Below are 17,051 nucleotides of genomic sequence, written 5' to 3'. Positions count from 1 at the left end.
CACACACACACACACACACACACACACACACACACACACACACACACACACACACACACACAGCCAACGGAACGAGGCTTCTGTCCCCCTGAGGGATGGTGACTAACCCACATGGACTGTGTTGTCCTGGCAAAGCCCCTGGCAACCCCAGACCTGGGCGATGGTCCTGTGGAACTCAGTTGGGAGAGCAGGGCACTTGCAATGCCAGGATAACGGATCTGAATCCTATTACAACCCAGAAATAAAATGCACACATGACTGTATGTCTCTTTGGATTAAAGTGTCTGCTAAATGGTATCTACTTTTATGTTAATAGTCACTGGCTGTAACACACACACACACACACACACACACACACACACACACACACACACACACACACACACACACACACACACACACACACACACACACACACACACACACACAAACATACACACACACAAACAAACACACACACACACACACACACACACACACACACACACACACACACACACACACACACACACACACACACACACACACACACACACACACACACACACACAGCTAGCGCTTTGTTTGCAGTTTGGGGATATAGTGATGTTATAGTGATGTTATAGTGTTATAGTGTTATAGTGTTATATTCATGTTATAGTGTTATAGTGTTATATTGATGTTATAGTGTAATAGTAATATAGTGTTATAGTGGTGTTATAGTTTTATAGTGATGTTATAGTGTTATAGTGTTATAGTGATGTTATAGTGTTATAGTGTTATAGTGATGTTATAGTGTTATAGTGATGTTATAGTGTAATCGTAATATAGTGTTATAGTGGTGTTATAGTTTTATAGTGATGTTATAGTGTTATAGTGTTATAGTGATGTTATAGTGTTATAGTGGTGTTATAGTGTTATAGTGTTATAGTGATGTTAAAGTGTTATAGTGATGTTATAGTGTGATAGTGTTATAGTGATGTTATAGTGTTATAGTGGTGTTATAGTGATGTTATAGTGTTGTAGTGTTATATTGATGTTATAGTGTTATAGTTGTGTTATAGTGTTATAGTGATATAGTGTTATAGTGATGTTATAGTGCTATAGTGGTGTTATAGTGTTATAGTGTTATAGTGGTGTTATAGTGTTATAGTGTTATAGTGGTGTTATAGTGTTATAGTGTTATAGTGATATTATAGTGGTGTTATAGTGGTGTTATAGTGTAATAGGGATATAGTGTTATAGTGATATTATAGTGTTATAGTGTAATAGTGATATAGTGTTATAGTGATGTTATAGTGTTTTAGTGTTATAGTGTTATAGTGTTATAGTGATGTTATAGTGATGTTATAGTGGTATTATAGTGATGTTATAGTGGTGTTATAGTGTAATAGTGATATAGTGTTATAGTGATGTTATAGTGTTATAGTGTTATAGTGGTGTTATAGTGGTGTTATAGTGTTATAGTGTTATATTGATGTTATAGTGTTATAGTTGTGTTATAGTGTTGTAGTGTTATAGTGATGTTATAGTTTTATAGCGATGTTATAGTGTTTTATAGATGTTATAGTGATGTTATAGATATAGTGATATAGTGATGTTATAGTGTAATAGTGGTGTTATAGTGTAATAGTGATATAGTGTTATAGTGATGTTATAGTGTTATATTGATGTTATAGTGTTATAGTGTTATAGTGGTGTTATAGTGGTGTTATAGTGTTATAGTGTTATATTGATGTTATAGTGTTATAGTTGTGTTATAGTGTTGTAGTGTTATAGTGATGTTATAGTGTTATAGCGATGTTATAGTGTTTTATAGATGTTATAGTGATGTTATAGATATAGTGATATAGTGATGTTATAGTGTTATAGTGATGTTATAGTGATGTTATAGTGTTATAGTGATATAGTGATGTTATAGTGTTATAGTGATGTTATAGTGGTGTTATAGTGTTATAGTGATATAGTGTTATAGTGATGTTATAGTGTTATAGTGTTATAGTGGTGTTATAGTGGTATTATAGTGATGTTATAGTTTTATAGTGATGTTATAGTAATGTTATAGTGTAATAGTGATATAGTGTTATAGTGATGTTATAGTGTTATAGTGATGTTATAGTGATATTATAGTTGTGTTATAGTGTTATAGTGATGTTATAGACGTGTTATAGTGATGTTATAGTGTTATAGTGATGTTATAGTGTTAAAGTGTTATAGTGTTAAAGTGTTATAGTGATGTTATAGTGTTGTTATAGTGATGTTATAGTGATGTTATAGTGTTATAGTGATGTTATAGTGGTGTTATAGTGATGTTATAGTGTTATAGTGATGTTATAGTGATGTTATAGTGTTAAAGTGTTATAGTGTTAAAGTGTTATAGTGATGTTATAGTGATGTTATAGTGATGTTATAGTGTTATAGTGATGTTATAGTGTTATAGTGAAATTATAGTGGTGTTATAGTGATGTTATAGTGATGTTATAGTGTTATAGTGATGTTATAGTGTTAAAGTGTTATCGTGTTAAAGTGTTATAGTGTTAAAGTGTTATAGTGATGTTATAGTGATGTTATAGTGTTATAGTGGTATTATAGTGTTATAGTGATATAGTGTTATAGTGATGTTATAGTGATGGTATAGTGATGTTATAGTGATGTTATAGTGGTGTTATAGTGATATTATAGTGTTAAAGTGTTATCGTGATGTTATAGTGATGTTATAGTGATGTTATCGTGATGTTATAGTGGTGTTATAGTGATGTTATAGTGATGTTATAGTGTTTTATAGAGGTTATAGTGATGTTATAGTGTTATGGTGTTATAGTGATGTTATAGTGTTATCGGGATGTTATAGTGTTTTATAGATTTTATAGTGATGTTATAGTGTTATAGTGGTGTTATAGTGGTGTTATAGTGGTGTTATAGTGGTGTTATATTGTTATAGTGATGTTATAGTGATGTTATAGTGATGTTATAGTGTTTTATAGTGGTGTTATAGTGTAAATCAAATCAAATCAAATTTATTTATATAGCCCTTCGTACATCAGCTGATATCTCAAAGTGCTGTACAGAAACCCAGCCTAAAACCCCAAACAGCAAGCAATGCAGGTGTAGAAGCACGGTGGTTAGGAAAAACTCCCTAGAAAGGCCAAAACCTAGGAAGAAACCTAGAGAGGAACCAGGCTATGTGGGGTGGCCAGTCCTCTTCTGGCTGTGCTGGGTAGAGATTATAACAGAACATGGCCAAGATGTTCAAATGTTCATAAATGACCAGCATGGTCGAATAATAATAAGGCAGAACAGTTGAAACTGGAGCAGCAGCACGGCCAGGTGGACTGGGAACAGCAAGGAGTCATCATGTCAGGTAGTCCTGGGGCATGGTCCTAGGGCTCAGGTCCTCCGAGAGAGAGAAAGAAAGAGAATTAGAGAGAGCATATGTGGGGTGGCCAGTCCTCTTCCGGCTGTGCCGGGTGGAGATTATAACAGAACATGGCCAAGATGTTCAAATGTTCATAAATGACCAGCATGGTCGAATAATAATAAGGCAGAACAGTTGAAACTGGAGCAGCAGCACGGCCAGGTGGACTGGGGACAGCAAGGAGTCTTCATATCAGGTAGTCCTGGGGCAAGGTCCTAGGGCTCAGGTCCTCCGAGAGAGAGAAGGAGAGAATTAGAGAACGCACACTTAGATTCACACAGTACACCGAATTGGACAGGAGAAGTACTCCAGATATAACAAACTGACCCCAGCCCCCCGACACATAAACTACTGCAGCATAAATACTGGAGGCTGAGACAGGAGGGGTCAGGAGACACTGTGTAATAGTGATGTTATAGTGTTATAGTGATGTTGTAGTGATGTTATAGTGATGTTATAGTGTTATAGTGATGTTATAGTGATGTTATAGTGATGTTATAGTGTTATAGTGGTGTTATAGTGATGTTATAGTGTTATAGTGGTGTTATAGTGATGTTATAGTGTTAAAGTGTTATAGCGTTATAGTGGTGTTATAGTGATGTTATAGTGATGTTATAGTGTTATAGTGGTGTTATAGTGATGTTATAGTGATGTTATAGTGTTATAGTGGTGTTATAGTGATGTTATAGTGTTATAGTGGTGTTATAGTGATGTTATAGTGTTATAGTGTTGTTATAGTGATGTTATAGTGTTAAAGTGTTATAGCGTTATAGTGGTGTTATAGTGATGTTATAGTGATGTTATAGTGTTATAGTGGTGTTATAGTGATGTTATAGTGATGTTATAGTGTTATAGTGGTGTTATAGTGATGTTATAGTGGTTTTATAGTGATGTTATAGTGTTATAGTGGTGTTATAGTGATGTTATAGTGGTGTTATATTGTTATAGTGATGTTATAGAGATGTTATAGTGATGTTATAGTGTTTTATAGAGTTATAGTGATGTTATAGTGATACTATAGTGGTGTTATAGTGATGTTATAGTGATGTTATAGTGTTTTATAGTGTTATATTGATGTTATAGTGATGTTGTAGTGTTATAGTGATGTTATAGGGATGTAATAGTGGTGTTATAGTGTTATAGTGATGTTATAGTGTAATAGTGATGTTATAGTGTTATAGTGATGTTATAGTTTTATAGTGATGTTATAGTGTTATAGTGTTAAAGGAGAAGTAGGGGAGAGGTAAAGGATGGATAGAGGAGAGGTAGAGGAGGGATAGAGGAGAGGTAGAGGAGGGATAGAGGAGAGGTAGAGGAGGGGTAAAGGAGAGGTAGAGGAGAGGTAGGGGAGTTGTAAAGGAGAGGTAGGGGAGAGGTAAAGGAGAGGTAAAGGAGAGGTAAAGGAGAGGAGAGGAGAGGTAAAGTAGAGGAGGTGTAAAGGAGAGGTAAAGTAGAGGTAAAGGATGGGTAAAGTAGAGGTAAAGGAGAGGAGAGGAGAGGTAAAGGATGGGTAAAGGAGAGGTAAAGGAGAGGTAAAGGAGAGGAAGGGTAAAGTAGAGGTAAAGGAGAGGTAAAGGATGGGTAAAGGAGAGGTAAAGTAGAGGTAAAGGAGAGGTAAAGGATGGGTAAAGGAGAGGTAAAGTAGAGGTAAAGTAGAGGTAAAGGAGAGGTAATGGATGGGTAAAGGAGAGGTAAAGGATGGGTAAAGGAGAGGTAAAGGATGGGTAAAGGAGAGGTAAAGTAGAGGTAAAGTAGAGATAGGGGAGAGGTAAAGGATGGGTAAAGGAGAGGTAAAGTAGAGGTAAAGGAGAGGTAAAGGATGGGTAAAGGAGAGCTAAAGTAGAGGTAAAGTAGAGGTAAAGGAGAGGTAAAGGATGGGTAAAGGAGAGGTAAAGGATGGGTAAAGGAGAGGTAAAGGAGAGGTAAAGTAGAGATAGGGGAGAGGTAAAGGATGGGTAAAGGAGAGGTAAAGTAGAGGTAAAGGAGAGGTAAAGGATGGGTAAAGGAGAGGTAAAGTAGAGGTAAAGTAGAGGTAAAGGAGAGGTAAAGGATGGGTAAAGGAGAGGTAAAGGATGGGTAAAGGAGAGGTAAAGGATGGGTAAAGGAGAGGTAAAGTAGAGGTAAATTAGAGATAGGGGAGAGGTAAAGGATGGGTAAAGGAGAGGTAAAGGATGGGTAAAGGAGAGGTAAAGGATGGGTAAAGGAGAGGTAAAGTAGATGTAAAGTAGAGGTAAAATAGAGGTAAAGGAGAGGTAAAGTAGAGGTAAAGGAGAGGTAGGGGAGAGGTAGAGGAGAGGTAAAGGAGAGGTAGGGGAGAGGTAAAGTAGAGGTAAAGGAGAGGTAGGGGAGAGGAGTGGTAAAGTAGAGGTAAAGGAGAGGTAAAGGAGAGGTAAAGGAGAGGTAAAGGAGAGGAAAAGGAGAGGTAGGGGAGAGGTAGAGGAGAGGTAGGGGAGAGGTAAAGGAGAGGTAGGGAAGAGGTATAGGAGAGGTAGGGGAGAGGTAGAGGAGAGGAGAGGTAAAGGAGAGGTAGGGGAGAAGTAAAGGAGAGGTAGAGGAGAGGTAAAGAAGAGGTAAAGGAGAGGTAAAGGAGAGGTAGGGGAGAGGTAAAGGAGAGGTAAAGGAGAGGTAAAGAAGAGGTAAAGGAGAGGTAGGGGAGAGGTAAAGGAGAGGTAAATGAGAGGTAGGGGAGAGGAGTGGTAAAGGAGAGGTAAAGTAGAGGTAAAGGAGAGGTAAAGGAGAGGTAAAGAAGAGGTAAAGGAGAGGTAAAGGAGAGGTAAAGGAGAGGTAAAGGAGAGGTAAAGGAGAGGTAGGGGAGAGGAGTGGTAAAGGAGAGGTAAAGTAGAGGTAAAGGAGAGGTAAAGGAGAGGTAAAGGAGAGGTAAAGGAGAGGTAGGGGAGAGGAGTGGTAAAGGAGAGGTAAAGTAGAGGTAAAGGAGAGGTAAAGGAGAGGTAAAGGAGAGGTAGGGGAGAGGTAAAGGAGAGGTAAATGAGAGGTAGGGGAGAGGTAGAGGAGAGGTAAAGGAGAGGTAAAGGAGAGGTAAAGGAGAGGTAAAGGAGAGGTAGGGGAGAGGTAAAGGAGAGGTAAAGGAGAGGTAGGGGAGAGGAGTGGTAAAGGAGAGGTAAAGTAGAGGTAAAGGAGAGGTAAAGGAGAGGTAAAGGAGAGGTAAAGGATGGGTAAAGGAGAGATAGGGGAGAGGTAAAGGAGAGGTAAAGGAGAGGTAAAGGAGAGGTAGGGGAGAGGTAGAGGAGAGGTAAAGGAGAGGTAAAGGAGAGGTAAAGGAGAGGTAAAGGAGAGGTAGGGGAGAGGTAAAGGAGAGGTAAAGGAGAGGTAAAGGAGAGGTAAAGGGGAGGTAAAGGAGAGGTAAAGGAGAGGTAGGGGAGAGGTAAAGGAGAGGTAAAGGAGAGGTAAAGGATGGGTAAAGTAGAGGTAAAGTAGAGGTAAAGGAGAGGTAAAGGAGAGGTAGGGGAGAGGTAAAGGAGAGGTAAAGGAGAGGTAGGGGAGAGGTAAAGGAGAGGTAAAGTAGAGGTAAAGGAGAGGTAAAGGAGAGGTAAAGGAGAGGTAGGGGAGAGGTAAAGGAGAGGTAATGGAGAGGTAAAGGAGAGGTAAAGGAGAGGTAAAGGAGAGGTAGGGGAGAGGTAAAGGAGAGGTAAAGGAGAGGTAAAGGAGAGGTAAAGGAGAGGTAAAGGAGAGGTAAAGGATGGGTAAAGGAGAGGTAAAGGAGAGGTAAAGGAGAGGTAAAGGAGAGGTAGGGGAGAGGTAGAGGAGAGGTAGAGGAGAGGTAAAGGAGAGGTAAAGGAGAGGTAAAGGAGAGGTAAAGGAGAGGTAGAGGAGAGGTAAAGGAGAGGTAAAGGAGAGGTAAAGGAGAGGTAGGGGAGAGGAGAGGTAAAGGTGAGGTAGGGGAGAGGTAAAGGAGAGGTAAAGGAGAGGTAGGGGAGAGGAGAGGTAAAGGTGAGGTAGGGGAGAGGTAGAGGAGAGGTAGGGGAGAGGTAAATGAGAGGTGAGGTAAAGGAGAGGTAAAGGAGAGGTAGGGGAGAGGTAAAGGAGAGGTAGGGGAGAGGTAATGGAGAGGTAGGGGAGAGGTAATGTAGAGGTAAAGGAGAGGTAAATGAGAGGTAAAGGGGAGGTAAAGGAGAGGTAATGTAGAGGTAAAGGAGAGGTAAATGAGAGGTAAAGGGGAAGAGGGGAGAGGAGGAGTAAATTAGATGTAGGGGAGAGGTAAAGGAGAGGTAAAGGAGAGGTAGAGGAGAGGAGAGGTAAAGGAGAGGAGAGGTAAAGCAGAGGAGAGGTAAAGGAGAGGAGAGGTAAAGGAGAGGTAAAGGAGAGGAGAGGTAAAGGAGAGGTAAAGGAGAGGAGAGGTAAAGGAGAGATAAAGGAGAGGTAAAGGAGAGGAGAGGTAAAGGAGAGGTAAAGGAGAGGTAACGGAGATGTAAATGAGAGGTAGGGGAGAGAATGGATGACCCTATGGAGAACATACTATCTCTCACTCTCTCACTCTCTCTCACTCTCTCTCTCTCTCTCTCTCTCTCTCTCTCTCTCAATTCAAGTGAAATTAACAATAAATATGAACAGTAAACATTATCCAAAATAATAAATAAATGGTTAAAGTTCAAAAGGGGAAATAAATAAATAAATATGAGTTGAATTTACAATGGTGTTTGATCTTCACTGGTTGCCCTTTTCTTGTGGCAACAGGTCACCCATCTTGCTGCTGTGATGACACACTAGTGCCCTCACCAGTTTGTTGATATATATGTTGAAGAGGGTGGGGCTTAAGCTTCATCCCTGTCTCACCCCACGGCGCTGTGGGAGGAAATGTATGTTTTTTGTCTATTTTAACCGCACACTTGTTGTTTGTGTACATGGATTTTATAATGTCGTATGTTTTCCCCCCAACACCACTTAAAATCAAATTTTATTTGTAACATACACATGGTTAGCAGATGTTAATGCGAGTGTAGCAAAATGCTTGTGCTTCTTGTTCCGACAATGCAGTAATAACCAACAAGTAATCTAACTAACAATTCCAAAACTACTGTCTTATACACACAAGTGTAAGGGGATAAAGAATATGTACATAAAGATATATGAATGAGTGATGGTACAGAGCAGCATTGTCAAGATACAGTAGATGGTATCGAGTACAGTATATACATATGAGATGAGTATATAAACAAAGTGGCATAGCCTGATGGCCTTGAGATAGAAGTTGTTTTTCAGTCTCTCGGTCCCAGCTTTGATGCACCTGTACTGACCTCACCTTCTGGATGATAGCGGGGTGAACAGGCAGTGGCTCAGGTGGTTGTTGTCCTTGATGATCTTTATGGCCTTCCTGTAACTTCGGGTGGTGTAGGTGTCCTGGAGGGCAGGTAGTTTGCCCCCGGTGATGCGTTGTGCAGACCTCACTACCCTCTGGAGAGCCTTACGGTTGTGGGCGGAGCAGTTGCCGTACCAGGCGGTGATACAGCCCGCCAGGATGCTCTCGATTGTGCATCTGTAGAAGTTTGTGAGTGCTTTTGGTGACAAGCCAAATTTCTTCAGCCTCCTGAGGTTGAAGAGGCGCTGCTGCACCTTCTTCACGATGCTGTCTTGATGATTGAGTTGGAGGCGTGCGTGGCCACGCGGTCATGGCTGAACAGGGAGTACAGGAGAGGGCTCAAAACGCACCCTTGTGGGGCCCCAGTGTTGAGGATCAGCGGGGTGGCAATGTTGTTGCCTACCCTCACCACCTGGGGGCGGCCCGTCAGGAAGTCCAGTACCCAGTTGCAAAGGGCGGGGTCGAGACCCAGGGTCTCGAGCTTGATGACGAGCTTGGAGGGTACTATGGTGTTAAATGCCGAGCTATATTCGATGAACAGCATTCTCACATAGGTATTCCTCTTGTCCAGATGGGTTAGTGCAGTGTGCAGTGTGGTTGAGATTGCATCGTCTATGGACCTATTTGGGCGGTAAGCAAATTGGAGTGGGTCTAGGGTGTCAGGTATGGTGGAGGTGATATGGTCCTTGACTAGTCTCTCATAGCACTTCATGATGACGGAAGTGAGTGCTACAGGGCGGTAGTCGTTTAGCTCAGTTACCTTAGCTTTCTTGGGAACAGGAACAATGGTGTCCCTCTTGATGCATGTGGGAACAGCAGACTGGGATAGGGATTGATTGAATATGTCCGTAAACACACCAGCCAGCTGGTCTGCGCATGCTCTGAGAGCGCGGCTGGGGATGCCGTCTGGGCCTGCAGCCCTGCGAGGGTTAACACGTTTAAACGTTTTACTCACCTCGGCTGCAGTGAAGGAGAGTCCGCATGTTTTCGTTGCAGGCCGTGTCAGTGGCACTGTATTGTCCTCAAAGCGGGCAAAAAAGTTATTTAGTCTGCCTGGGAGCAAGACATCCTGGTCCGTGACTGGGCTGGTTTTCTTTTTGTAATCCGTGATTGACTGTAGACCCTGCCACATACCTCTTGTGTCTGAGCCGTTGAATTGAGATTCTTCTTTGTCTCTATACTGACGCTTAGCTTGTTTGATTGCCTTGCGGAGGGAATAGCTGCACTTTTTGTATTCGGTCATGTTTCCGGTCACCTTGCTCTGATTAAAAGCAGTGGTTCGCGCTTTCAGTTTCACGCGAATGCTGCCATCAATCCACGGTTTCTGGTTTGGGAATGTTTTAATCGTTGCTATGGGAACGACATCTTCAACACACGTTCTAATGAACTCGCACACTGAATCAGCGTATTCGTCAATGTTGTTGTCTGACGCAATACGAAACATATCCCAGTCCACGTGATGGAAGCAGTCTTGGAGTGTGGAATTTGTATAGCAGACCCTCATGACAATACATGGTCTATCGTACGATAATTTGGTAAAATGCCAATTTGCTCAGTACATTGTTGTCACTGAGGAAATGTACGAGTCTGCTGTTAATGATAATGTAGAGGATTTTCCCAAGGTTGCTGTTGACGCATATCCCACGGTAGTTATTGGGGTCAAATTTGTCTCCACTTTGTGGATTTGGGTGATCAGTCCTTGGTTCCAAATATTGGGGAAGATGCCAGAGCTAAGGATGATGTTAAAGAGTTTTAGTATAGCCAATTGGAATTTGTTGTCTGTATATTTGATCATTTCATTGAGGATACCATCAACACCACAGGCCTTTTGGGGTTGGAGGGTTGTATTTTGTCCTGTAGTTCATTCAGTGTAACTGGAGAATCCAGTGGGTTCTGGTAGTCTTTAATAGTTGACTCTAAGATTTGTATTTGATAATGTACATGTTTTTGCTGTTTGTTCCTTGTTATAAAGCCAAAAACATTGGAGAAGTGGTTTACCCATACATCTCCATGTTGGATCGATAACTATTTGTGTTGTTGTTTGTTTAGTGTTTTCCAATTTTCCCAGGAGTAGCTAGAGTCTATGGATTCTTCAGTTACATTGATCTGATTTCTGACGTGCTGTTCCTTCTTTTTCCGTAGTGTATTTCTGCATTATTTTAGTGATTCACCATATTGAAGGAATAGACTCAGGTTTTCCGGGTCTCTATGTTTTTGGTTGGACAAGTTTCTCAATTTCTTTCTTAGGTTTTTTAAATTCTTCATCAAACCATTTGCCGTTGTTTTTAATTTACCCTCCGGGCGGGTGTTTGTCCCTCTTTGTGCTGAGGGTGTCAGGTTCCTGCCCGATATTGTAACTGTGTATTTGGAACTAGTGAATCTCCCTTTGGTGTGCCAGAGACAGCCAAGACCCTCTCAATATAGTACCAATGCCTGCTGACAACGAGTTACGTGTGTGTGTGTGTGTGTGTGTGTGTGTGTGTGTGTGTGTGTGTGTGTGTGTGTGTGTGTGTGTGTGTGTGTGTGTGTGTGTGTGTGTGTGTGTGTGTGTGTGTGTGTGTGCGTGTGTGCGTGCGTGTGTGTTTGCTGCCATAGCAACTCTCTGCAAGTTCATCAAGTTCACACACACACACACACACACACACACAGTAATTGATGAGGAGCAGATGGAGAAGGTGTGAGAGGTGCTGTTTTATTAATTAAAGACAGCGAGGAGAGAAATAGAGAGAGAAACACAACAACACTGTCTGCTTTCTATTCTAGTTCGACCTTTACACCTGAAATGAGAGAGATGTTTCAATACAACGGGTGGATAATGTCATTGAATAGGTTTGATTTTAAAATTGAATGACAAAGGGTCGAGTTCTTTTTCTTTCTGAGTTTGAATCCGCTGAGCTAAAAGCTACAGATGAAGGATCTTAATTTGAGCCAGTTTGCAACAGCAAGAAAATAATCTTGCAGCAAGGAGGGTTATTATGTGGATCAAAGTTAATGGACATTTTTGGAGGGGTTGATCAATGAAGGGAAAATCGAGTCTGAAATTTCAAAATGTAAATGACGAACTTCAGAAGTTTTTTTTTTTTTAACCTCGACTACACTACACGTTTTAAATGTCCCGTTGTCCTGCAACAGGGTGATCAAATTAAGATCCTGCATCTGTATGTGCAGTTGTCTTCCGTCATCAGTGTGATTATCAGGAATCAGAGGACATCATGACACACACAGTGACCTTCAGGTGTGTGTGTGTGTGTGTGTGTGTGTGTGTGTGTGTGTGTGTGTGTGTGTGTGTGCGTGTGTGTGTGTTGGGTGACATCACAAAAGATTCAGTATGTTCCCAAAACACAATTGTAGAATCATCCGCACAACTGGACAGTTTTCTGTTTGTTTTGGGAACATATTTGTTGCGATGTCCCCACAATGTGCGTGAGTAGAGGTATTAGCCTAGCCTAGCCTTAGATATTAGCCTAGCCTAGCCTTAGATATTAGCCTAGCCTTAGATATTAGCCTAGCCTTAGTAATTAGCCTAGCCTTAGATATTAGCCTAGCCTAGCCTTAGTAATTAGCCTTGCCTTAGATATTAGCCTAGCCTTAGATATTAGCCTAGCCTAGCCTTAGTAATTAGCCTTGCCTTAGATATTAGCCTAGCCTTAGATATTAGCCTAGCCTTAGATATTAGCCTAGCCTAGCCTTAGTAATTAGCCTGGCCTTAGATATTAGCCTAGCCTTAGATATTAGCCTAGCCTAGCCTTAGTAATTAGCCTAGCCTTAGATATTAGCCTAGCCTAGCCTTAGTAATTAGCCTTGCCTTAGATATTAGCCTAGCCTTAGATATTAGCCTAGCCTAGCCTTAGTAATTAGCCTTGCCTTAGATATTAGCCTAGCCTAGCCTTAGTAATTAGCCTGGCCTTAGATATTAGCCTAGCCTAGCCTTAGGTATTAGCACCGCAGTTTTCAGGCAAGGTTATCGCCTCAATTATCTCTCTCTCAGTCTGCAAGTTTATAGCTCTAACTCCCTCCCTCCAGGCGTTGTATCCGGGTCCAGATGAAGGCTGGCAGGTGTACAGCTCGGCATCGGACCCTGATGGGAAGTGTGTGTGTACAGTGGTTGCTCCCGCTCAGAACCTCTGCAAACGAGACCCCCGCAGCCGTCAGCTACGCCTACTCACAGAACAGGTGTGTGTGTGTGTGTGTGTGTATGTATGCTGTGTGTGTGTGTGTGTGTGTGTGTGTGTGTGTGTGTGTGTGTGTGCTGTGTGCTGTGTGTGTGTGTGTGTGTGTGTGTGTGTGTGTGTGTGTGTGTGTGTGTGTGTGTGTGTGTGTGTGCGTGCGTGCTGTGTGCTGTGTGTGTGTGTGTGTTCGGGTATGGACGCTCGTGTCCAGAATCCAGAATCAGAATGCAGAGAGGAAAGGACAGTGGACTGGAATAAGATATTCACGGGTCTGAGTGCCGTTGACATGAACACACACACACACACACACACACACAGGCCCCTGTGTCCTACTATCGACAGTATCATGATGGAATTAGAGAGAGATAGAAATAGTTTCAGTCATAGTTTGGGAAAGAGAGAGAGAGATACTGGAGATGGACAGAGAGACAAAGACAGAGATACTGGAGACAGACAGAGACAAAGAGAGAGACAAAAACAGAGATACTGGAGACAGACAGAGACAAGACAGAGGTACTGGAGACAGACAGAGAGACAAAGAGAGAGATACTGGAGATAGACAGAGACAAAGAGAGAGATACTGGAAACAGACAGAGATATAAAGAGAGAGAGAGAGAGATAGACAGAGATACAAAGTGAGAGATACTGGAAACAGACACAGAGATAAAGAGAGAAAGAGAGAGAGAGAGAGAGACAAAGACACAAAGAGAGAGAGATAGACAGAGAGACAAAAAGAGAGAGAGAGACAAAGAGACAAAGAGAGAGAGAGATAGACAGAGAGATAAAGAGAGAGAGAGATAGACAGAGACAAAGAAAGAGAGAGATAGACAGAGAGATAAAGAGAGAGAGAGATAGACAGAGAGATAAAGAGAGAGAGAGATAGACAGAGAGATAAAGAGAGAGAGAGATAGACAAAGAGACAAAGAGAGAGAGAGAGAGAGATAGACAGAGAGATAGAGAGACAGAGAGATAAAGAGAGAGAGAGATAGACAAAGAGATAAAGAGAGAGAGAGAGATAGACAGAGACAAAGAAAGAGAGAGATAGACAGAGAGATAAAGAGAGAGAGAGATAGACAGAGAGATAAAGAGAGAGAGAGATAGACAAAGAGACAAAGAGAGAGAGAGAGAGAGATAGACAGAGAGATAGAGAGACAGAGAGATAAAGAGAGAGAGAGAGATAGACAAAGAGACAAAGAGAGAGAGAGAGATAGACAGAGAGATAAAGAGAGAGAGAGAGAGAGAGAGAGAGACAGAGAGATAAACAGACAGAGAGATAAAGAGAGAGAGAGAGAGATAAGGAAGGAATGGGTGAGAACACAGAGAGAGGAACAAGACAAAAATGGGCTGCTGTTGGTGTTGATCAGTGAAGAACTGAAGAGATCAACAACAACAAATCCTTCCCCTCAAAAACCCACACCGTTGATGGCGTGTTTGTCTAGTCGTGTTTGTGTGTGGGAGGGAGAGAGGGAGAGAGACAGTGATGGGTGCGTGTGTGTATGTGTGTTCGTGTGTGTATGTGTGTCAGAAATATATATTTTTGTGTTTACTCATCATACGTATGTTGTGTTTGTATTGATCTAATTTGATTTAAGTGTGTGTGTGTGTGTTTAGGTGCAGAACGTGAGTCAGTCTATGGAGGTGATGGATCTGAGTACGTCTAGAGACCTGCAGTACGTCAGGGATACTGAACCACTACTGAGAGGAGTAGACGGACACATACACACCTACACCACCAACCCACGCAGACTCACTAAGAAGGGCCTGCAGGTACACACACACGCACACACACACGCACGCACACACACACACACACACACACACACACACACACACACACACACACACACACACACACACACACACACACACACACACACACACACACACACACACACACACAGATACACCACCAACCCCCAGAGCTTTACATCTAAGGGACTGCTGGTAAAACAGTAATCATTCACACACACACACACGCGCGCACACGCACACGCGCACGCGCACACACACACACACACACACACACACACACACACACACACACACACACACACACACACACACACACACACACACACACACACACACACACACACACACACATACACATACACCACCAACCCCCAGAGCTTTACATCTAAGGGACTGCTGGTACACATACATGCTGACAAAGCTAAGTGGTTCGTAATGGTTGTTGGCTCTACAACAAGATCTCTCCATTTGACCAGTTTGACTTCAGATTCTGAAATTCATCCACGTTTCTCCGAACGTCAAATTTCAAAAGCTGTTGTCAACTGTCACGTTGGTATAAAGGGTCGGGAGAGTTTTTTTTAAATTTCACCCAAATGACAGTGTGCCGTGTAAAGGCACGGGGGACGAAGACCAAACAAACACATAACAAGAACACAGGGTTGAACCCCCCAAAAGGAGCGAGGAGAACCTCGAATAAATAACACTAGCGCAAGCCAAAACAACACAGGTACTCGCACGACCAACGCACATTGGAACAATAACTTGGGAATCGAACCAACAACCCTGGTGAAGTAAGCGCAAACTGAGGCATCTCCCAACATCCAGGCTACATGAACGTACGTCGAACTGAGGCATCTCCCAACGTCCTGGCTACATGAACGTACGTCGAACTGAGGCATCTCCCAACGTCCTGGGTACATGAACGTACGTCGAACTTGGAAGTGAATGAATCTTGAGCGACCTGGCTGCACACACACACACACACGCTAACACACACACCGTCTAACACACACACACACTAACAGTCACACACAAACACACACCACCCCTGTTCTCCTCAGCGACAAAAACACTGCTTTCACATAAACCCCTCCCTCTCTCCCGTCCCTCTCTCCCCTCCCTCTCTCTCTCTCTCCCATCTCACTCCCCCTTCTCACTCTCCCATCTTACCCTCATGGGATGTGTGTGTGCGCGCTCTGCGTGTGTGTGTTTGTGTGCGTTCATGTGTTTGTGTGTCTTATCGACCCCTTTGGTGGTCTGACAGTCCTAAAGTTACCCCACTGCCCACAGACACAGAACTGAATATTTATATAATGGAATAAAGCTTATCAATATGCAAAGACTAACCTGAGGGAATGAGAGAGAGAGAGAGAGAGAGAGAGAGAGAGAGAGAGAGAGAGAGAGAGAGAGAGAGAGAGAGAGAGAGAGAGAGAGAGAGAGAGAGAGAGAGAGAGAGAGAGAGAGAGAGAGAGAGAGAGAGAGAGAGAGAGAGAGAGAGAGAGAGAGAGAGAGAGAGAGAGAGAGAGAGAGAGAGAGAGAGAGAGAGAGAGAGAGAGAGAGAGAGAGAGAGAAAGAGAGAGAGAGAGAGAGAGAGAGAGAGAGAGAGAGAGAGAGAGAGAGAGAGAGAGAAAGAGAGAGAGAGAGAGAGAGAGAGAGAGAGAGAGAGAGAGAGAGAGAGAGAGAGAGAGAAAGAGAGAGAGAGAGAGAGAGAGAGAGAGAGAGAGAGAGAGAGAGAGAGAGAGAGAGAGAGAGAGAGAGAAAGAGCCCAGCAAACCAAAATTAGTTCTGTGAAAGTTCCCAGAACATTTGTTAGGTTGCTCATAACACAAAAACTGTCTGGTGATGATTATAGAATGTTGGTATAAAACGTTCACCTGACCCAAAAACACACTTGCAGAATTATCCGCACAACTGGACAGTTTTTGTGTTTTGCCAAGATTTTTTTGTGATATCCCCACAATGTTCCACCAGAATGTTCCTACAACCTAATAAAACATTCAGGTAACCCTCAAAGAACAGATGAAATGTGTTCTGGGAACATTATTGTAAACATCAGGTGAACGTTTTTTTTTGCACCCTGAAAGAAACATTGTAAAATCAAAAACAGGAATGTTTTTGTGTTTTGGGAACATATGTTTTGTGATGTCCCCAACAATGTTCTGACCAGAATGTGTTCCCACAACCAAAGGTTCTGGGAACCTTTAAAGAACAGATGAAATGTCATATAGGGACGTTCTTGTATCATCAGGAAAATGATCTATTCACATTTTATACAAACATTCCTTAATCATCTCCACGAATGGACAATATTTGTGTTATGAGAACATTCACAGGTTTGCTTGGGAAAACGTTACTGGTACATTGTGTTATTCCACTACCTGGAAACCCAATGAGAACACAGTGGTTGTTACAGAGGTTGTGA

The 17,051-nt window shown here is 42.2% G+C and overlaps 1 protein-coding gene across 1 annotated transcript in view; it reads left to right on the top strand.

Moving 5' to 3' along the window:
* Window positions 1-17,051, top strand: part of LOC135532957 (noelin-2-like) — a 72,200-nt gene that overhangs the window by 3,018 nt on the left and 52,131 nt on the right. Inside the window, exons 2-3 of the mRNA XM_064960384.1 lie at window positions 12,732-12,881; window positions 14,489-14,644. Of these exons, the coding sequence (XP_064816456.1) occupies window positions 12,732-12,881; window positions 14,489-14,644 (306 nt within the window). The remainder of the gene's footprint in view (window positions 1-12,731; window positions 12,882-14,488; window positions 14,645-17,051) is intronic.

The sequence above is a fragment of the Oncorhynchus masou genome, chromosome 5 (assembly GCF_036934945.1).
Source record: "Oncorhynchus masou masou isolate Uvic2021 chromosome 5, UVic_Omas_1.1, whole genome shotgun sequence".
In the NCBI taxonomy this organism is placed as follows: Eukaryota; Metazoa; Chordata; class Actinopteri; order Salmoniformes; family Salmonidae; genus Oncorhynchus; species Oncorhynchus masou.
This window is presented reverse-complemented; position numbering and strand designations above follow the sequence as displayed.